Below are 22,869 nucleotides of genomic sequence, written 5' to 3'. Positions count from 1 at the left end.
TCAATCTCTGTGTGTCTTTAGGTCTAAAATGAGTCTCTTGTAGGCAGCATACATGTGGGTCTTTTTTTATATCCACTCAGCCACTCTATGTCTTTTAATTGGAGCATTTAGTCCATTACATTTAATGTACTTACTGCCATTTTGTTCATTATTTTGGGGTTATTTTTATAGTTCTTTTCTGTTCCTTTCTTCTTCTTTTGTTCTCTTCCCATGTGATTTGATGACTATCTTTGGTGTTATTTTTGAATTTCTTTCTCTTTTTTTGTGTGTGTGTCTATTATAGGTTTTTGGTTTGTGGTTAGCATGTGGTTTAAATATAGCAATCCATATATGTGTGGGTTTTTTAAGTTGTTGATCTCTTAAGTTCGAAAGCATTTAACAACCTTGCTTTTTTTTTCCTCTCCCTGCCACATTTACTGTTTTTGACATCATATTTTACATCTTTTTGTTTTGTATATCCCTTAACTACTTATTGTGGATATAGATGATTTTATGACTTTCATCTTTTAATCTTCCTATTCGCGTTATATGTGGTTGGTTTAGCACTTTTACTGTATATTTGCTTTTACCAATGAGATTTTTCCTTTCGTACAGTTTGTATTTCTAGTTGTGGGCTTTCCTTTTTTTGCTGGCATATAGGAAAGTGATTGAATTTTTCATACTAACCTTGCATCCTGGAATGTTGCTATAATTGCTTATTAGTTTCAGGAGTTTTTGGTCAGTTCTTTTAGATTTTCTACATAGATGATCATGAGATCTGCAAACAAATACAGCTTTATTTCTTCCTTGGAAATCTGCATACCTTTTATTTCCTTATCTTATTGCATTAACTAGGACTTCTAGCAGGGTGTTGAAGAAGAGTGGTAAGAGGGGACATTCTTGCCTTGTTCCAGATCTTACTGGGAAAGCACCAAGCTTCTCACCATTAGGTTAGCTTCTCACCATTAGGTTTTTAATAGATATTCTTTATCAAGTTGAGGAAGTTCTCGATTCCTATTTTACTGAGAGAGGTTTTGGGTTTTGTTTTGGGGGGGTTGTTTTTGTTTATTTGTTTTATCATGAATAGGTACTGGATGTTGTCTAATCTTTTTCTGCATCTATTGATATGGTCAGGTGATTTTTCTTTTTTAGCCTATTGATGTGATAGATTACATTAATTGATTTTTCAGATTTTTAAAATATTTATTTATTTATTTGGCTGCACTGGGTCTTAGTTGTCACACGCAGGATCTTCATTGCCACGTGCAAGATCTTCATTGTCGCAGGCGGGATCTTTAGTTGTGGCATGCAGGATCTAGTTCCCTGACCAGGGATCAAACCCGGGCCCCCTGCATTGGGAGCACGGAGTCTTAACAACTGGACCACCAGGGAAGTCCCAAATTTTCAAATGTTGAAGCAGCCTTGCATATCTGGGGTAAATTCCACCTGTTCATGATGTACGATTCTTTTCATACATTGTTGGATTTAATTTGCTAATATTTTGTTGAAGATTTTTACATGTACGTTCTTGAGAGATATTGGTCTATACAGTTTTCTTGTACTGTCTGTCTGATTTTGGTATTAGGAAATGTTGCCCTCATAGAATAAGTTAGAAAGTATTCCCTCAGCTTCAACCCTCTGAAAGAGAGTGTAGGGAATTGGTATAATTTCTCCTTAAATATTTGTTAGTGAACTCATCTGGGACTGGCAGTTCCTGTTTTGGAAAGTTATTAATTGTCACTTCAATTTCTTTAATAGTTATAGGCCTATTCAGATTGTCTATTTCTTCTTGCATAAGTTTTAGTAGATTGCGTCTATCAAGGAACTGGTCCATTTCTCCTAGGTTTTCAAATTTATGGGCAGAGAGTTGTTTGTGGTATTCCTTTTTTATACTTTTAATATCCATGGGATCTGTAGTGATGTCCCTTTTAAAATTTTTTCAGATATTAGTAATTTGTGTCTTCTCTCTTTCTTCTTAGCCTGGCTAGAAGCTTATCAATTTTCTGATCTTTTCAAAGAACTAGGCTTTGGTTTCATTGACTTCTTGTTTTCAATTTCACTGATTTCTACTGTAATTTTTATTGTTTCTTTTCTTCTGCTCACTTTGGATTCAATTTTCTCTTCTTTTTCTAGTTTCCTAAAGTAGAAGCTTAGACGATGGATTTTAGAGCTTTCTTTTTTCTAATATATATTTATTCAGTGCTAAACATTTCCCTCTAAGTACTGCTTTTATTACATGCCCAAAATTTGATAAGTTGTGTTTTTATTTTCATTTAGTTCAAAATATTTTAAAATTGCTCATGAGGTTTCTTCTTTGACCCACGTGTTACTTAGAAATGTGTTAATATTCAAGTATTGGGGATTTTCCAGGTATTTGTTATTTCTAGTATAATTCCACTGTGGTCTAAGAACAGACATTGTATAATTTCTCTTCTTTTAAATTTGTTAAGGTGTATTCTATAGTCCAGAATTGTGGTCTATCTTAGTGAATGTTTCATGTGAGCTTAGGAATTTGTGTTCTGCTGCTGTTAGATGAAGTGGTCTGTTTATGTCCATTATATCCAGTTGATTGATGGTGCTGTTGAGTTCATCTCTGTCCTTACTGATTTTCTCCCTGCTGGATTTTCTGCCTTTTCTGATAGAGGGGTGTTGAAATCTCCAGCTATGATAATGGATTCATTTATTTCTCCTTGCAGTTCTATCAGTTTTTGCCTCACATATTTTGATGCCCTTTTGTTAGGCAATACACATTAAGGATTGTTAAGTCTTCTTGAGTAACTGACCCCTTTATCATTATGTAATGCCCCTCTTTATCCCTGATAACTTTTCTTACTCTAAAGTCTGCTCTATTTGAGGTTAATATAGCTACAAACTATACAGGTATAATATACTAACTATTTAAAACTATATGTCTCAGACTAGCTTAAGCAACAAGAGAATTTATTGGCTTGTGGACTGGAATCCATAGGTAACTAGCTTGAGGTATGGCTGGATCCACGGGTCCAGCAAATACTGGAAGATTAGCTTCATTTTCTTCCTCTATGATAGCTTCCTGTCCAGGCAGGCTACTTCCCCTGGTGCTAACATAGTATCCCACAAAGTGAGTACCTCTTCCCAGAAGTCCCAGCAGAGTCCCAGGTCTCATTGGCCTGACTTGGGTCATGTGTTCACCCCGAGCCAACTGCAATGGTTCGGATTGGCTAGGGATGAAATTTTCCCCACCCCAGAAACAGAGAGTGAAGTTAGCTCCGTTCCAAGCACACAGATTGGCATTGGGAGGAAGGGGGTGTATTAGTTTCCTAGGGCTGCCATAAAACGGATTACCACAAACTTGGTAGCTTAGAACAACAGAAATTTTTATTCTCTCACAGTTCTGAAGCCAGAAGTCCAAAATCAAGGTGTCAGCAAAAATTGGTCCCTCTTGGAGGCTCTGAAGGAGAAACTGTCCCATGCCTTTCTCCTAGCTTCTGCTGGTTGCCAGCCATCCTTGGCATTCCTGGGCTTGTGGTGTATCACTCCAGTCTCTGTCTCCGTCTTCACATCATCTTCTTCTCTGTGTCTCTGTGTGTCCTCTCCTCTTCTTATAAGGACACTAGTCATCAGATTTAGAAGCCGCCCTAAATCCAGGATTTCACCTCAAGCTCTTTCACTAATAACATCTTCAAACGCCCTCTTTTTTTTTTTTTTTTTTTTTTTGCGGTACGCGTGGACTCTCCCGTTGCGGAGCACAGGCTCCGGACGCGCAGGCTCAGCGGCCATGGCTCACGGGCCCAGCCGCTCCGCAGCATGTGGGATCTTCCCAGACCGGGGCACGAACCCGTGTCCCCTGCATCGGCAGGCGGACTCTCAACCACTGTGCCATCAGGGAAGCCCCAAAGGCTGTCTTTCCAAATAAGGTCACATTCTGAGGTTCCTGGTGGACATGAATTTGGGGGGAGACACTATTTAACCCACTGCATGGTGGTCCCATCAAAGGATAAATCAGGGTGGCCAGTTCATAACATAGCCACCACAGGGTGATGGGGGTCTCCAGCCCTTATGCCTTGACCCCTTCTCTCTCCCCAGCAATCGGGCTCTTTGCCTCCATGGCCACAGTGCTCCTAGGAGGGATCCGGGCATCCAGCCTGCTCTTCCGGGGGCTCCTGTGGGACGTAGCACAGTCTCCTATTGGCTTCTTTGAGCGGACGCCCATTGGGAACCTGCTGAACCGCTTCTCCAAAGAGACAGACATAGTAGACGTGGACATCCCAGACAAATTCCGGTCTCTACTGATGTATGCCTTCGGACTCCTGGAGGTTGGCCTGGTGGTGACAGTGACCACCCCGCTGGCTGTCGTGGCCATCGTGCCACTGCTGCTCTTCTATGCTGGGTTTCAGGTAAGGGGAGGTTGGAGAGGCTCCTGGGGCCAGCCGAGGTCACCTCCACCAGTCCCCTGTCTCTGGGCAGGACTCAGTGTAAGAAGTTCTGCCCAGCTGGACATCTAGGAGCTGCCCCTAGAAGAATTCTCAGAGACAGAGACACCACAGTCTGTTTCTAACACTTACTCTCATCTCTGTCTCCCAAATGTTCACATCAAAGTTCTTAACGTCTAACAGTTTATCCTGCTGCTGTTGCTGAAATCAGCTCTCTCTTCCTCAGTGATCTGGAAACCAAGAAGGCATTGCAAGCTCTCAAAGACCGTTGTATTAGGCTCGACTCTTTCAGTTGCCAGAACCAGAGACCAACTTAAATTAGCTTAAACACAAGAACAGAATTAATGGCTTATGCTCCCAGGGTGCAGGGGGTCAGCTCTTACTAGGACGCTGTCACTCTTTCCATATCTTCCCTCAGTGGTTCTTGAAGTGTGGTATCAGACCAGCAGCATCAGTTTCACCTGGGAACTAGTTAGAAATGCACATTCTCAGGCCCCATTCAAGACCTACTGACTCAGATACTATGGAGCTGCGGCCCAGAAATCTGGGTTTTAATGAACCTTCCAGGTAATTCTGATCCATGCTAATATTTAAGAATCACTGGCTCAGCTCTGCTTGGCCTAACTTTGCACACACTCCTTTTCTAGGGGGCAGGTCTGATGGCCCCCTTGCAACCCTATACTCACAGCCTCCCACCTCAGCAACCCCCGACACAAAGCAACTTTTCTCCAGCTCAGCATTCACACATCCGTCCCGGGGAAGATTCTGATTGGCCTTTCATGAGGCATGTGTCATCCCTGAGCTCATCACTGTGACCAAAGGAATAGTTTACTCTGCCTAGCAGGGCTGTGTCATGTGACTACCTCCATGACCAGGTCTCATGATTGACCGCCAACCCCCCATCCCCACCAAGGAAATCAGAAGTAGAAGAAACCATGGTAGCCAGACAAAAATCAGAAGTAGAAAAAACAAAACAAAACATGGTAGCCAGACAAAAACCATGGCCATCGCTGCCCTCCACAACTATCCCAAGTCTTTTCTATAGCCTCTTGACCTGGGGGAGGAACTGCTTCTCTAGAGCTTTGGAGTCGGACAGAGATGTGTTTGAATCCAGGTCCTGCCACTTGCTTGCTATAGAGGCTTAGACCAGCTGCTTAATCCCTCTGAGCCTCTGGTGTTCTTACCTATAAACTGTGAACGACCCTAATGCCCACCTCACAATGACTGAATACTGCAGTTGACCCTTGAACGACGTGGGGATTAGGGGCACTGACCCTCCTTGCAATTAAAAATCTGCTTAGAAGTTATAGCTGGCCCTCTGCATACACAGTTCCTCCATAGCCACAGATTCAACCAAGTGCAGAACGTAGCACTGTAGTATTTACTATTGAAAAGTATCCACAAATAAGTGGACCTGTGCAGTTCAAGCCCATGTTGTTCGAGGGTCAACTGTATTTGGAAAGCGCCTGGCATGCAGCCTGGGTGATCAGCAAATGCAGGTTCTTTCCTGCCTGCCAGCCGCAGACAGCTTCCAACCTCAAACCAAATAACGATATATATTGTTTGTGCGTCATGGTGTTCGCAGCACCTGGCATGTAACCTTCGAGTTAAGTGAATGAATTTGACTTGTCCAGCTGCCTTCCTTGCCCTTTGTGGCTTTGTTCCCACAATGACTGGCCCTAAGTAAAGCAGTTGGCCTTAGAGCTGAGAATGAGATATTTACTATAGACTAGGTCTATAGTAAATAGACCAGACTCCATCCTGGCCGTACATGAGAATCACTCGAAGGCTTTTTAAAAATTCCAAGGCCAAGGTGATGCCACCAGAGAGGTTGATGCCACCAGAGATTCTGATTCAATAGTTCGGGGGTGAGGCATTGGGAGTTTTTGGAGATTCTCAGGTGATTTTTAAAAAGACCCATGGAACTCTGATTCTACAAGGAAATTGGAGCCCAGAGAAGAGAAGCCACTGACCCAAGGTCACACAGCAAGCTGGTAACAGAGCTCTCTATGCTTCTCAAACTGTCTCTCTGTGTTTGTGACCTCTCTGCTCCCCACTGTCCCACTTCAGAGCCTGTATGTGGCCAGCTCATGCCAGCTCAGACGCCTGGAATCAGCCAGGTACTCATCCGTGTGTTCCCATGTGGCCGAGACATTCCAGGGCGGAGCAGTGGTCAGGGCCTTCCGGGTCCAGGGCTGCTTTGTGGCTCAGAACGACGCACACATGGATGAAAGCCAGAGAGTCAGTTTCCCGCGGCTGGTGGCTGACAGGTAGGAAGGGGGCAGAGAAGAACCTATAATCCTTCTGTGTCCCCAGAGGATGAGACCTAAGGTCATACTGTGTGGTCAGAGAGGTCACGTGGCCTGCTCAAGGTCACACAGCGAGTCGAGGGTAAAGCAGAGCCTAGACCCCATGGGTGCACATGGCTCACAGTGTGAGCAGATGGACCTTGGCCTGAGGGATCCCCAACCACAGATGGGCAGGAAGTACAGGTGTCAGCAAAAGGGAAGAAGCCTCTGTTGCCAGGCCACTAGACCAGCCTCTGTTGCCTTGGTGACAAAGGAGCTACATAAGCATCCTCGGCCTCCTTTCGGTACTAAGCAAGAATAACACAAGTTTTGAGCACAGACAGACACAGGTGCAAATCCCAGCTCTGCAACTTACTAGCTGGATGATCTTGGGCAAGTCACATAACCTCTCTGAGCCTCATTTGTCAAAGTGAGTTTGCACTCATGGAGTGGCTACTGAGATTAAACAAATACACTCACAGCAAATCCTTGTAATGTGCTTACCACATGCCCAGCACAGTCCTCAGCATCCTCTGTGGATTAATTTATTTAATCCTATTAACAACTCCACCAGGCAGAGACCCTTTTATAGATGATGAATCTTAGGCACAGAGAGATTTAGGAACTTGCCCAGGGCCACACTGCAAATACATGGTGGAGTGAGGATTTGAATCCAGTCAGTCTGGTGCCAGAGTGTGGAGAGGGTCAAGCACACAGTGGGTGTGAATTCAATAAATGTCAGTTCCTTCCTTCTTTCTGCCCAGATCTCCAGCCAGCTGGGGCTATGAGGCCCTGCAGCTGTGGGCAGTGTCTCAATGCCATATGCCTTCTGGGTGAGCTGCCCTGCCCCTTCCTGGGGTCCTAGCCTAGGGAGGAGGGACCTTACAAACATTTACAAAGCACCTACTTTGTGGAAGGGTCAATGATTTCTGCGCCATATACGATGGGTGTATCTCATTTAATCCTCACAACTATAACGAGCCAGACGTTACTTCATCCCACAGATGGGTAAACTGGGGTTCGGAGAAGTGAAGGGACTCCCCCAAGGTCAGCCATCTAGGAAGTGGCAGACCCTCAGTCAGGCAGATGTGGCTTCAAATCCCGGTGTTTGTTATGTTTGTGGACTTGGGCAAGTACCTAACCCTTCTGGTGTCCTCATCTGTCCAATGGGGACAACAGTCCTCCCATCGTGGGGTTGTTAAGAGGACTAGGTGTTATATGCAGTGAAGCCCAGAGTTCCCTGAAGACAGGGATTTTTATCTGTTTGGTTTGCGGCTGTGTCCCCAGCATCTCCAGCATGCATGGCACACAGTAGGTGCTGAATACATATCTGCTGAATGAATGCATGAATGAATGGTCAAGTAGGAATTCAATAAAAGGAAAAAGAAGTAGGAATTCAATTTCCTCATCCATTCAATATGTATTTGTTGAGAACCTACTACGTGCTCAGTCCTGTGCTGGGTCCTGGGGACAGAGCCATGAACAAGACAAAAGTTGATGGACTTCCCTGCTGGTGCAGTAGTTAAGAATCCACATGCCAGTGCAGGTGACACAGGTTCGAGCCCCGGGCCGGGAAGATCCCACATGACGCGGACCAACTAAGCCCATGCGCCACAACTACTGAGTCTGCACTCTAGAGTCCACGAGCCAAAACTACTGAAGCCCACGTGCCACAACTACTGAAGCCCGCACGCCTACAGCCCATGCTCCGCGACAAGAGAAGCCACCGCAATAAGCCCGCGCATCTCAACGAGGAGTGGCCCCCACACGCTGCAACTAGAGGAAGCCCACGCACAGCAATGAAGACCCAATGCAGCCAAAAATGAAATATTAATTAATTAGTTAATTAAAAAAAAAGACAAAGTTGCTGCCCTCATGAGCCTGCTGATGGAGGCCGACAGTCAAGGACTGATTAACTAGTTTAGCTATACAGAGTGATAAAAGGGAGGAGTCGTCCTGAGGGCTCTCTGAGGAGGTGAGGCTTGAGCTGGCTGTGTGAGGGTAAGATGTTGGCCATGTGAAGAAGGAGGTCGGATTCAGGCAGGGGGAACACAGGGGACATGGCTTGGCATAGCCTGGGGACAGAAAAGTGGCAGCACAGCAGAGCTTACTTGAGCACCTACTGTGGGGCCTGGGTGTGGAGGAGACCATTGCCGGGACCCCATGGGCACTCGAGCCGGCATGCTGTCCAGGCCTTGTGCCCAGGGAGGCAGGTAGCACAGAGAGGCCCCACTGACCCCACTCTTACCTGTCCCCTCGCAGGTGGCTCGCTTCCAACCTGGAGCTCGTGGGGAATGGGCTGGTGTTTGCGGCCGCCCTGTGCGCAGTCCTGAGCAAGGCCCACCTCAGCCCCGGCCTCGTGGGCTTCTCTGTCTCAGCCGCCCTGCAGGTACTTCCGACACCCCAACCTGGGCTCTGGGGTGCGGGCAGAATGGACACAGACCTCCGCCAGTGGGACCTTCAAGGACCTGAGTCCAAACTACCAACCAGTGAGGAAGACACGGCTCTGCAAGAGCCTAGGCTGGACCTTGGAGCCTCGCTGTGCTCCTCTGAAAAATGGGCAGTAATCCCTTCACTTCAGACACTATAAAGACTCATTGAGATAAAGTAGACAGAGTCCATTTCCAGTGCATTGTTAACGTTTTGTTAACTATTAATAACAATATTTAATGTCAGGTTATGACATCTGTAAAGGAAAAAAAAAATATATATATATACATATATGTAAATAGCATTCATTATGAATGAGACATTGTTCTAAGAGCTTTATAAATATTAGCTCATTTAATCCTGCCCACAAGCCCACCAGGGGTACTATTACTGTCCTCATTTTACAGTTGAGGCAACTAAGCTTAAGGCTAAAGCAAGTAACAGGAGGGAACATGATTGGGGGGAGGGTGCTTTTCTTTTGCATGGCCCAGAAGACCTCTCTGAGAAGGGGGCTTGAGATCTGTGGCCTAAAGGAAGTGGGGGAATAGGGGAGGAGCAGTCCTGGTGGAGGGAACAGCAGGAGGAAAGGCCCTGCGATGGCGGGAGGGGTGCGACTGGTGTGTTAGAGGAACAACAAGAAAGCGGTGTGGCTGGAGAGAGTGTGAGGACAAAACTGGAGGGAAATGAGGTTGGGAAGGGGTGGGGGCAGGGCGAGCAGACTCTGGGGAGGAGCTTGGTGTGGTACCAAGTGGGAAATCAGTGTTAAGTGGAGGGAAACCTCTCTGAATGGAAGTCTTTGGGCTGGATCCTGCTGGGTGTCCTTGAGAGGGCCACACACCTTCTCTGGTCCTGTCTCCCTACCTGTTTCAAGAAGGGTTGGATAAGCTGATGTCCGAGGGCTCCTTTCTGGTCCATATACTCCAGTTCAACTAAAGGAAAAGAGGGATCCTTGTGGCTACAGCCAAATTCTGCCCCCTCGTCTGCTCCGGGTCCCGCCTCCCAGCCCCTGCCTCACCTGTGGGGTGGCCTTGCTGAAGCTGTCCTGAGGTGTCTTCTCGAACCAGGTGACCCAGACGCTGCAGTGGGCTGTTCGCAGCTGGACAGACCTGGAGAGCAGCATCGTGTCGGTGGAACGATTGAAGGACTACGCCCAGACGCCCAAGGAGGTGATGGGCAAGAGATGGAGGGGGAGCGGGCACCATCCAGGACTTACAGCAGAGGACGGTGGACCCATGTTGACATCTGCCACCGGCTTTAGAGCCCCCACCACTGCAGACTGCAGTCACAGCCAAGGTGGCAGGAATGGTTAAGAGGGTAGGGTCTGAGACGAGGTCAAATCCTGGTTCCTCTGAATGGCAAGGCAGGGCACTCTGAGTGACAGGGGACCAGGAGTAACAGCAACATGACAGTAACATAACAGCAGCTTGGTAGCAACATTATAGAAACATGACAGCAGCACAACAGTAACACGATAGCACTACTGAAACAGAATAGCAGGAACAGTAGAGAAACATAGCAGCAACGTAACGGTGCTGGGTGTACTAGGAGGTCATCCCACAATAAAGGACTTCATACAGTGTCTGGCACACCGCAAACACTCAATACATGTCCACACTCTAATTAGCCCCATTTCACAGATGGGGAAACCAAGGCTCAAGGGAGTGGAGTGACCTGTTCAAGGTCACAGGAATAGCAAATGGCAGCACTGGTCTCCCCACTGCACAGACTTGCCCTTTTCCCTAAAAGGAGAGTGTCTACCTCTACTAGCGAAAGAGAGAATATTTGAAAATTAATAATGGCTAATAACAAAAATAGATAAAGAGTAGCCAACATCATTATTTTTTTATTTTCACTATACCAAATATTATTTGTTTTTAGCCTTGCTGCATTCCATGCCCCATAACAACCCTGTAAAGTAGCAGTAAATAAGCCCACTTTACAGAAGAGGAAACTGAGGGTCAGAGAGGCAGGCCCTTTTGTGAGAAGCCTGGAGAAAGGCTCCTCTGACCCAATGTCCCCTCCTGCCCTAGGCACCCTGGAGGCCGGCCACCTGTGCGGCCCGGCCCCCCTGGCCTCGTGGGGGGCAGATCGAGTTCCGGGACTTTGGGCTGAGATACCGACCCGAGCTCCCGCTGGCCGTGCGGGGAGTGTCCTTCAAGATCCACGCAGGAGAGAAGGTGAGCGGCTCACCTACAACTTCCTCCTCGTGGTGGCCAGGCCACAGGGCGGCTGGAGAGGCCTCAGGGCCGTGGCCAGGCTGGGCATCACCCAGAGTCCAGGTCCTGAGCACCGGCTGCCTGCTCCACGTCCGCACCTCAGGTCCCCCAGTCTTCAGACCCACCACGCCCTAAAGGGAACTTATCATCTTCCCCAAACCTGCTTCCATCTTGGTGAAACCCACACACCTTGGTGTCCCAGATGAGGAGGCATCACCCCAACTTCTTTCTTCTTTCTCTATCATTAGTTGAACACCTACTATGTGCTGGGTGAGGTGCTGAATGTTCCACATACTTATCCAGTTTGCATGGGCTCAGTTCCTTGCTTTGCCGTGCCTGACCTTGGACAAGTCACTGCATGCCTTGGTCTCAGTTTCCCATCTGTAAAGTGGGAATAATAATGTCAACCTCATAGAGTTGTTGAGAAGTTTACCTGAGTTAATACATAGAAACTGCCTGGAACAGTGCCTGGCACATAGCAAATGCTACAGAAGTGCTCACCAATGCTTTTATTCATTATTATTTGCATTTTCACTCTGACAACACACCTAATATCACCTCATTTACAGATGATTAGTCAGGCTGCTTCATTGAATCCTTCTCTGCCCTCCCCACCTGGTGACACTTCCTCCCTGCCCTCCCCTCCACTGCTCCAGGCCCTCAGCTTCCTGTTTCACCCCCTCCAATCTATTCTCCTGTGATCTTGATTTGAGCATGTCATTTCCCTGCTCCAGACCTTCCTCTCTCTCCCAGCTTCCTTCTGGTAAAGCCCAAACTCCTGAGCTTGGCATTCAAGGCCCTTTCTCCACTTCATTCATTGCCCTGCCAGGGCTTAGCCAACATTTGTGGAGCAGCAGCCTCTGGGCCAGGTGGGTACATGGTGCTGCCCTCGAGGAGCTTACAGGCTAGCAGTTGGTGTGGTTCACCCGGCATCTTCCCCCTCCCTGAACTCCTAGTCATCCTTCAAGATTCCACTCAAGTATCTTCTCCTCCATGAAGCCTTCTCTGATTACCCCATCAACCTCCATCCCAGGCAACATGAACAGCAGCACCTCCATGCTTACCTCCATTGCTGCAGGCCAGAGCCTGGTTATAGAGAGTGCTTGTTCATCACACTGTATTCAAGTTTACTCAGGTGCACTGTTTCCAAGACCAGATGGTGAGCCCTTTGGAGCAAGGACTCCTTAATTTCTGTATTCCTGGTGCCTAAAAGAGTGCCTGTCATACAGTGGGCGACACACATGCTTCGTTCACTTATTAAACAAAGAGTGTTGAACCCCCACCAAGTGTCAAGGAAGGATGGGGGATGGATAGAAAGATGGGCAGATAGATGGAAGGATGAAGGATGGATGGCTGGGATTGGGGGCTGGATGGAAAGAAGAAAGAGGCATGGATGGAAGGATGAATGGATGGATAGGATGGAGTGGAAGAAAGGATGAGAGATGGAAGGCAGGATAGGAATATGGATGGAAGGATGGTGTGTGGAAGGAAGGATGAAGGACAGAGGGAAGGATGAGGGTATGGATGGAAGGAAGGGGAAGGATGAAGGAATAGGAGGAAGGGTGGGGAAGTGGATGAAAAGATGGGAGAGGTGTATCAGGATGAGGGGAAGATAGAGAAGAATGCACAGACAGAAGGTTGGATGGATTGATGAATGGATATATGGACAGGTGGACAGATGGACAGATGGAAGGATGGATGCTCAAAGGATGATGGATAGATGGATGGGTCTTGGGTGCAGGGGAAACATCTAGCAAAGACATGCCCAGGAACCCTGTGGGCTATGGCCTGCCTTCTGGCCGGGCCTGGTCAGAATGGGCCTTACTCCCCCATCCCCCGGCAGGTGGGCATCGTCGGCAGGACAGGGGCAGGAAAGTCCTCCCTGGCTGGGGGCCTGCTGCGGCTCCTAGAGGCGGCTGAGGGCGGGATCTGGATCGACGGGGTCCCCATCGCCCAAGTGGGGCTGCACACACTTCGGTCCAGGATCACCATCATCCCCCAGGTGAGGCCTGGGGAGGGGTGGGCAGAGGTGGGGGGAGGGGGATAGGTGGGAGGCATGGCTGGCCCAGCTCTGACCCACTGTCCCTTCCGGCCAGGACCCCATCCTGTTCCCCGGCTCTCTGCGAATGAACCTCGACATGCTACACGAGCACTCAGACGAAGCCATCTGGGCGGCCCTGGAGACGGTGCAGCTCAGAGCCGCGGTGGCCAGCCTGCCCGGCCAGCTGCACTATGAGTGTGCCGACCAAGGCGACAACCTGAGGTAGGGTCGCCGCACCCCAGCCAAACCCTGTGAGATGCTGGGGGAGAGGCAGGTGTGGCCAAGGTCCCCCCCAGGGTAATATGCCCTGGAAGTCACCTCCCCACATAGGATGATCAACCCCATTCTATTCCTAATCACAGTACAAATCCCATCCCTCATCAGCCGTTCCAAACTCCAACACAATCTCTGAATATCAAGAGATATTTTTTCTTTTTCCTAAATTTGTTTCTAAGTTTATTTGGTGGCAAAACTCAACCTCTACTGACACGAGGCTACTTCTGGTCTGTATTTATCTCACTCAGCATTTATTTTGCTGCAAAGATACTGTGTTTGATATTGGGTGCTAACCCCACGCTCACTGGGGTCGTCAAGTAACATAGGGTGTACGCCTTTAAAAGCTTTAAGAAATCGTAGTAAAATACACATAGCATCTTAACCATTTTTTAGTGTCCAATTCCATAGTGTTCAGTACATTCACATCATTGTGCAATAAACCTCCAGAACTTTTTCATTTTGTGAAACCGAAATTCTGTAGCCATTAAACAACAATTCTTTCTTCTTCCCTCCCACCAGCCCCCATTTCACTTTGTTTCTCTAGGTACTTCATTTAGGTGGAATATTATAGTATTTGTCTTTTTGTGACTGGCTTATCTCACACAGCATAATGTCCTCCGTGTTCATCCATGATGTAACATGTGCCAGAATTTCCTCCAGTTTTAAGGCTGAATAATATTCCATTGTATGGATAGACCACATTTTTCTTATCCGTTCATCCATTGATGGACGCTTGGGTTGTTTCTACCTTTTGGCTATTGTGAATAGTGCTGCTGTGAACACAGATGTACAGGTGTGTGCCTTTTTAAAAGTCAAGACATTCTGGATTCTAAAACCCACCTGACCCAGAAGATGTTAGGGTGAGGGACCGTGGGTGGTAATGGCACTAGAAGGGCAGCAGGGCTTGGTAGCCAGGAGCATAGACATAGTTGTAGGATCTTGGGCAGGTTGCTTAATCTTCAGTGCCTCAGTTTCCTTATCTGTAAAATGGGAATAATAGTTAGAACCTGCCTATCTGTGCAAGGATTAAATGAGTGCTATGTGTAAAGTTGTTGCAACAGTGCCTGGCATGTAAGAAATATTCATTTCAATATTCATTTTAATCCTCAAAGCTGCACTTTCACTAATCCCATTTCACAGAATTGGAATCTGAGGCTTGAGAGTTGCCAACTCACCTACCCCATAAGTGGTGAGTCTGGAGCAAAGCCCAGGCACCTGACACCCACATGGCCGTAGTAGGTCCTGGTTCCCTAAAGGGTTTACTCTGAGGAAGCTGAACATGGCAGGAAACAGCCCCAAACACCCTTGAGTCTCCAGGCTCTGGGGGCTCACTGACTGTGTGACCTTGACTCTCAACTTTCTCATCTGTAACTGGAGTAAAAGAAGGGTTTACTCTGTGACATGCCTGGCTTTTATATGATTTGTCTTATCCTCACAACCCAGTGTGGAAGGACTCATTGACACAATACCTACCTTTGTGGTCTTTATGAGTTAATATACATAAGCATATAGGATGTGTCTGGCACATAGTGAAGACCACAGAATAGAAACAGAGATAGCCATTGCACAGATGGGGAAACTGAGGCCCAGAGGGTTTCAATGACTTGCCTAATGTCACTCTGCTCAAAAATGGCAGGATGGGGATTCCTACCAGCTCTGTAGACTAGGGACCCACGTCTGGGGACACACAGGCACACATCCCCCACTCCCGCAGCTGCCATGAGGACACATTTGTGGGCACCCCCTGCAGGTCAGTCCTGATGTGCAAACATCTGGCCTGTCCCACTCATTCCCAGCCTAGGCCAGAAGCAGCTCCTGTGTCTGGCACGTGCCCTTCTCCGGAAAACCCAGATCCTCATCCTGGATGAGGCCACGGCTGCTGTGGACCCGGGGACGGAGCGCCAGATGCAGGCCGCCCTGGGGAGCTGGTTTGCGCAGTGCACGGTACTACTCATCGCCCACCGCCTGCGCTCCGTGCTGGACTGTGCCAGGTAGGCCCCCACACCCCACCCCTCGCAGCTGGCCCCCAGGGCACCCCTGCAGGCAGAGGAAGGCATCAGGGTTTAGAGCTGGAAGGGCACTGGAATAGATTATGAAGTGCCCGTTGTACAGGTGGCAAGACTGATGCCCACAGGGGAAGGATAAGCCCGAAGACACATGCCCAGCAGATGCTTCCAACTGGGCCGTCGGGGTCAGTAAGCCGCGTGGAAGCCCAGACTTGCTTAGAGCAGACACACTGGGCATTCAGAGCGGCCAAGACCCTGGGCTGGGGTCCAAAGAGCTGGCTGTGTCCCTCTCCCTTGCAGGGTGCTGGTCATGGACGAGGGGCAGCTGGCAGAGAGCGGCAGCCCGGCCCAGCTGCTGGCCCAGAGGGGCCTGTTTTACAGGCTGGCGCAGGAGTCAGGCCTGGTCTGAGCCCAGCCCCTGGATCCTCCTCCCGCCCCACCAACCCGGAGAGTCTGCCAGGCCCTGGAGACACAGTGACCCGGGGTCATCAGTGGCCCCATGGAATTGAGTCTAGACCCCTCTCTGCTCTCTGGGAGGAGAAAATGCCCGATCACCCCAGACCCAAGAGGACACAGCAACCCACAGGTCGGCCTGATCAGGGCTCATCCAGCCCCATCTACCCTGGAGCCAAAGTCGACAGCAGCTCTCTGCCCTGGCTGCCCACTGGACTCACCTGGGGACCCCAAAAAACTGCCTGTGCCCAGGCTCCACCATAGACCAATGAAATGAGAATCCCTGGGGCTGGGGCTGGAACAATGGTGTGTGTACCTTTTACAGAGTAACCTTTTATTTTGAGATGATTGTAGATTGACAAGCAGTAAAAAATAATCCAGAAAACTACTTGTGTACCCTTTACTACTTTTCCCCAATAAGAACATCTTTTTTATTTTTGAAGTATAGTTGATTGACAATGTGATAATTACTGCTGTACAGCAAAGTGATTCAGTCATACATATATATATACATTCTTTTTAAAAATATTCTTTTCCACTATGTTTTATCATAGGATATGGAATATAGTTCCCTGTGCTCTACAGCAGGACCTTGTTGTTTATCCATTCCATATATAAAAGCTTACATCTGCTCACCCCAACCTCCCGCTCCATCCCTCCCCCTTGGCAGAGTCTGTTCTCTATGTCCATGATTCTGTTTCATAGATGGGTTCATGTGTGTCATACTTTAGATTCCACATATAAGTGACACCATATGGTATTTGTCTTTCTCTTCTGACTTACTTCACTTAGTATGATAATCTCTAGTTGCATCCATGTTGACGCAAATGGCATTATTTCATTCTTTGTTATGGCTGAGTAATATTCCATTGTATATATGTACCACATCTTTTTTTATCCATTTATCTGTCGATGGACATTTAGGTTGTTTCCATGTCTTGGCTATTGTGAATAGTGCTGCTATGAACATAGGGGTACATGTATCTTTTTGAATTATAGTTTTGTCCAGATATATACTCAGGAGTGGGACTGCTGGATCATATGGTAATTTTATTTTTAGTTTTCTGAGGAACCTCCATACTGTTTTCCACAGTGGCTGCACCAACTTACATTCCCACCAACAGTGTAGGAAGGTTCCCTCTTCTCCACATCCTCTCCAGCATTTGTTATTTGTAGACTTTTTAATGATGGCCATTCTGACTGGTGTGAGGTGGTACCGCATTTTGATTTGCATTTCTCTAATATTTAGCAATGTTGAGCATCTTTTCATGTGCCTATTGGCCATTTGTATTTCTTCTCTGGAGAAATGTCTATTTAGGTCTTCTGCCCATTTTTGGATTGGGTTGTTTTGGGGTTTTTTGTTGTTGAGTTGTATGAGCTGTGTGTGTATTTTGGAAATTAAGCCCTTGTTGGTTGCAGCATTTGCAAATGTTTTCTTCATTCTGTAGGTTGTCTTCTCCTTTTGCTTATGGTTTCCTTTGCTGTGCAAAAGCTTGTAAATTGATTAGGTCTCATTTGTTCATTTTTGTTTTCATTTCTATTGCCTTGGGAGACTGACCTAAGAAGACATAGGTACGATTTATGTCAGAGAATGTTTCGCCTATGTTCTCTTCTAGAAGTTTTATGGTGTCATGTCTTAACGTTTAAGTCTTTAAGCCATTTTATTTTTGTACATGGTGAGAGGATGTGTTCTAACTTCATTGATTTACATGCAGCTATCCAACTTTCCCAATACCACTTGCTGAAGACACTCTTTTTCCCATTGTATACTCTTACCTCCTTTGTTGAAGATTAATTGGCTGTAGGTGTGTGGGTTTATTTCTGGGCTCTCTATTCTGTTCCATTGATCCATATGCCTGTTTTTGTGCCAGCACCATATTATTTTGATTACTGTAGCCTTGTAGTATTGTCTGATGTCTGGGACAATTATGCCTTCTGCTTTTTTCTTTTTCTTCAGGGTTGCTTTGGCAATTCTGGGTCTTTTATGGTTTCATATGAATTTGAGGATTATTTTTTTCTAGTTCTGTGAATAATGTCATGGGTAATTTGATAGGGATCGCATTAAATCTACAGATTGCTTTGGGTGGTATGGCCATTTGAACAATAGTAATTCTTCCAATCCAAGAGCATGGGATATCTTTCCATTTCTTTGAATCATCTTTAATTTCCTTTAATGTTTTATAGTTCTCAGCATATAAGTCTTTCACCTCCTTGGTAAGGTTTATTTCTAAGTATTTTATTTTTGGGGTTGTGATTTTAAAAGTTTTTTTTTTTTTAAACATTCCCTTTCTAATATTTCATTTTGGTGTAAAGAAATGCAACTGATTTCTGTATGTGAATCTTGTATCCTACTACCTTGCTGAATTTATCAACTCTAGCAGTTTTGTGTGCAGTCTTTAGGGTTTTCTATATACCATATCATCTGCATATAATGAGTTTTACCTCCTCCCTTCCAATGTAGGTATCTTTTAATTTCTTTTTCTTGTCTGATTGCTGTGGATAGGACTTCCAATACTATGTTGAAGAGGTGAGAGTGGGCATCCTTGTCTTGTTCCAGATTTTAGCAGGAAGGCTTTCAGCTTTTCATCATTGAGTATTGGCTGTGGGTTTGTCATAAATGGCTTTTATTATCTTGAGACATGTTCCCTCTATATGCACTTTGGTAAGAGCTTTTCTCATGAATGGATGTTGAATTTTGTCAAATGCTTTTTCTGCATCTATTGAGATGACCGTGTGGTTTTTGTCTTTTCTTTTGTTTACGTGGCCTATCACATTGATTTACATATGTTGAACCGTCCTTGTGAACTTGGGTGAATCCCACTTTGTCGAATCCCACTTGGTTGTGATGTATGATCTTTTTTATGTGTTGCTGGATTTGGTTTGCTAATGTTTTGTTGAGAATTTTTGCATCTATATGCATCAAAGATATTGGCCTGTAATTTTCCTTTTTGGTGGTCTTTTTGTCTGGTTTTGGTATCAGGGTGATGGTGGCTTCATTGAATATCTTTGGGAGTGTTCCCTCCTCTTCAATTTTTTGCAAGAGTTTGAGAAGGATGGGTGTGAGTCTTCTTTGTATGTTTGGTAGAATTCACCTGAGAAACCAACAGTAACATCTTAAAAGACGACAGCTCAATATCACAATCAGGAAATTGACATTGGTACAATCCACCGATCCTGTTCAGATTCCCCAGTTTTACTTGTACTCACTGGGTGTGTGTGTGTTTACTTCTATGTAATTGCATCATACGTACAGGTTCCTGCATCCACCACCACAGTCGGGACGCTGACTGCTTCCATCTCCACGTGGACCCCTCAAATTGCCATTTTGTAACCACACCCACCTCCCCCTGCCCTCACAACCACTGGTGTGGTCTCCAGCCCAAATGATTCCAACGTGCAGCCAGGACTGAGAACTGCTACTTCACCCTCATGCATGAGCTCCAGGGAGCATCATGTCTGAACAGATGCACAAGCCACAGCCCACACCAGGGAAGAGCCTCTCTGGGCACAAGCCCTCGCCCAGCACACAGTTCAATTCCAAAAGGGAGATGAGAAGAGCCAGGTCTCCTGGGCTCTACCGGGAGAATTTGCTCAGGATTTGGTGCATTTCATCCATTTGTTTATTCAGGACTAAATCTGCCCCAGCAGCTGTTGGAACACCTCGGGCGTTTCTGGTCACACTTCCACCCGCCAGGCACCGTGGGGGAGACGCTGTTGGAAGGCCGAGGTCAGGGGTGGGTCAAGGTCCAGCGCTTGCTTCCATGAAGGGCAGTACACAGTGCACAAGGCTCAGGCCCGTTTGTGACAGCGATCAGCATTCTAATAAAAATGGCTTCAGGCACCAGGAAAGAGGTGAGAGCCTGAAGTAGCCAAGCCCGAGGTCACAGGGACACAGCTGAAAAGCACAGCATGAGAAATGAGACAAATCCCCGGATCATAACTACGGCTGCCCAGGGGTCTGCACTGACGCCCGGCACTGCAGCTGGGAGAGAGCAAGTTAATACTCAGAGAGGGTCGGAGCCGAGCAGGGTACAAAGTAAGTGCTCAATAACCGTTCGCTATTGTTCTTGATACTGTTGTGTTTACGGGCCTCTGAGGGGCAGCAGAGGAGGGTAGATACAACAGGATTTCTTTTTAACCTCTTCACTATTGATATGCGGGGTGGGTAATTCCATGTGGAGGCACCCTGCTTACTGTCAGATGTTCAGCAGCCTCCCTGGCCTCCACCCACTTGAAGCCAGGAGCACCTTCTCCTCTAGTTGTGACAAAAATGTCTCCAGACACTGCCAGTTGAGTCATGGGTCTCCACCATCAATAATGCACCGATACCTGGGCAACGGCTGTGTTGGTGTGTCAGGAGAGGCCCATGGACACACACCTACTTGCCCGGACACAGGGCCTGCCCTGTCCCAGACAGCTCATGGGGACATTTTTTTTTTTTTTCTATATTCCTTTGAATAGTTTAAGGCTTGAGTTGTCATCTTTGTTCTGTATACACTTTTTCATTGTGCCTATTGACCTCCTAACCTCATGGGGACTTTCTGATTGTCCATCCTGACTTAGGGTTTTCGGCCCAGAGGAATCTAAATCCAGGTCCAGTCATGGCTGCCTCCCCTTTTCAAGATGTGACCATAGTTCATTTTTTTTTTTTCATAGTTCATTTTGACACCTTCAAAATGGGGTAGGGGCCTGCATCCCTTGCCCGCCCCCTGTCATGCCAACAAAATGCCATCATTACTAGTGATTTTGCTCCATCTTGCAGATGAGAAAACTGAGGCTCGGTCAGCGGACGTGACCTGGCAAGGCCACCTGGCTAGTAAGTGGCAGAGCGGGGATCTCCCCTTGGGCCTAACACCAAAGTCCAAGTCATCTTGTGTGGGTGTCTGTCCTACTGCGAGGCGTGGGAAGGGGCCAGACACAGCACTTCTCATGTCTCCTCCTGGAGCCGAGTCAGCTGATGCCCTGGCAAAGCGACTAAAGGCAAAGGTGGCAGCTGTGTGCTTGGCATGGTCACGTGGTGTTGTTCCAGGGCCACAAGAGCCTCCTTCATGGAGGGAGGTGTTTTGCCAGGAAGCAGAGTGTGGGCCGTGGAACCAGCGCCCGCAAGAGCCCACTAACAAGGCTGCTGTTGGGCCCACCCCATGGCTCCTTGGACATCAGCCCGCGGGCCACCCGGGCCATTAATCCCCTGGCTGTGGCTCCTGCCAGCAGCGCCTGGCTGGCGAGTGAGCACAGCTAAGAGGCAGGAAAGCTGTGTACAGACCTTCCTTGGTCAGTGCCTCTCTCGGTAAGTCCTTAAACCTCACCCGAGTCCCACTGGTCACAGCAAACACAAAGCCCTGCTCTAAATGCCTGTCACCCAGTTAATCCTCACAATTGGAGGGTGACTACCTTCCAGTAGTCACCCCACACCTTACTAGGATGCTGTGCTGAGGAAGGTACTATCATTAGGCCCCTTTTACAGGTGACAAAACTGAGACAGAGTGTAAGCAAGTAGGGATCTGAACCCAGGAAGGCTGGTGCCAGAGCCGCCCACGTCCTAACCACTGTACCACACTCCCTCTCGCACATTCCTTTAGCTCTAGCACATCGCTCATGGATAAGAGCTGAATTCCACTCTAGAATCCCACCAGAAGGGAAGGAAAGGGCTCCTTTCCTTCTTGAACTGAGACGAGAGATCTGTGCATTTGTATTGGCTGTGCTTTCCCTCGCACCCAGCGTGGTACACAGCACGTAGGAGGGGTCAATAGATACTGACTGTATGACTGGATGGATGGAGGGAATGAATAGGTGGATGGATGAACAGACAAATGAATGCATGGACGGCATCACCACGTATGAAGGCATCCTAAGGGCAAGGCATGGCTGTCTTCATCCTCACAGCCACCTGGCCAGGTGGCTACAAAGATCCCAGTTGTACCAGCAAGGAAGCTGCAACTCCAGAAGGGCAAGTTCTAGGGCCCGAGTGACTTCACTCTGGGTTCCGGCCCGGCACAGGGACAGCACAGTCCCAGGTTGGAGAATGCAGTCACTAAGCACGTGCCACATGCCCTGCTCTAGAGATGAGCCTTCAGCAAGAAATAAAGAGATTACAGCCTTGCTTGCACAGAGCTGCCCCTGTCAAATAGGGAAAGGAGCAGGTGACGCAGACGTCTGGGAAGAGAGAGAGGACCCTGAGGTTGGAAGAAGAGCAGCGAGGTGAGCAGGCAAGCGTTGCTGGGGATGCTCTCTGGCCCGGGGCTCCTTTCCCACGAGGAGAGCTGTGCAAAGCGCTGAGCCCCGGGCCTGGCACGCAGCAGGTGCACAACAAAGCTTGCTTCTCCCCTTCTTCCACGGCGCTGGGGCACTCACCTGGAAGAGCAGGTGTGCAGGCCCCCTCCCACCCCCCTCCACACCCTGGCTCACTCTCTTCAGGGTTAATGCTGCACCCGCCCCTCTTCCTGACGTGGAAGGCACATGCCGATCGCACACTCATTTAGCATCTGACCCAGGATTTTAATACTCAGGGCCAGGCCCTGAGACAGAAACACACCCACATCTAAAGTCGACTCCCCACAAGGCACATCCAAGTGCTTCTCATTCTAAGGGTGACAACCTCGCAGCTGCTTTTCGTTGAGCACCTTCACCTCCCAGCTCCTCAGACAAGGCAGCCTGGAGGCGGGGGGCGGGTAGGGGACACGCAGCCAGCGCTGGCCGCTCCACCTGCATGTGTCCTTGGAGCATGGTCCTGGGGTGTGTGCTCCCCAAATCCTGGCATTCCTCACTGTC

At 47.8% G+C, this 22,869-nt stretch overlaps 1 protein-coding gene across 1 annotated transcript in view; it reads left to right on the top strand.

Annotated features, from left to right (window-relative positions):
* The window catches only part of ABCC6 (ATP binding cassette subfamily C member 6), a gene marked incomplete at its 3' end in the record, with an annotated part of 55,798 nt that extends 39,741 nt beyond the window's left edge, over nucleotides 1-16,057 (top strand). The window contains exons 23-31 of the mRNA XM_079944532.1: nucleotides 4,045-4,355; nucleotides 6,462-6,661; nucleotides 8,942-9,068; nucleotides 10,174-10,275; nucleotides 11,140-11,286; nucleotides 13,169-13,327; nucleotides 13,422-13,588; nucleotides 15,439-15,633; nucleotides 15,949-16,057. Coding sequence (XP_079800658.1) covers nucleotides 4,045-4,355; nucleotides 6,462-6,661; nucleotides 8,942-9,068; nucleotides 10,174-10,275; nucleotides 11,140-11,286; nucleotides 13,169-13,327; nucleotides 13,422-13,588; nucleotides 15,439-15,633; nucleotides 15,949-16,057 — 1,517 coding nt within the window. The remainder of the gene's footprint in view (nucleotides 1-4,044; nucleotides 4,356-6,461; nucleotides 6,662-8,941; nucleotides 9,069-10,173; nucleotides 10,276-11,139; nucleotides 11,287-13,168; nucleotides 13,328-13,421; nucleotides 13,589-15,438; nucleotides 15,634-15,948) is intronic.
* Between the last annotated feature and the right edge of the window lie 6,812 nt (nucleotides 16,058-22,869).

The sequence above is a fragment of the Stenella coeruleoalba genome (genome assembly GCF_951394435.1).
Source record: "Stenella coeruleoalba genome assembly, chromosome: 15".
NCBI classification, from domain to species: domain Eukaryota; kingdom Metazoa; phylum Chordata; class Mammalia; order Artiodactyla; family Delphinidae; genus Stenella; species Stenella coeruleoalba.
Note: the sequence above shows the minus strand (reverse complement) of the source record. Positions and strands in the feature narration are given on the sequence as shown.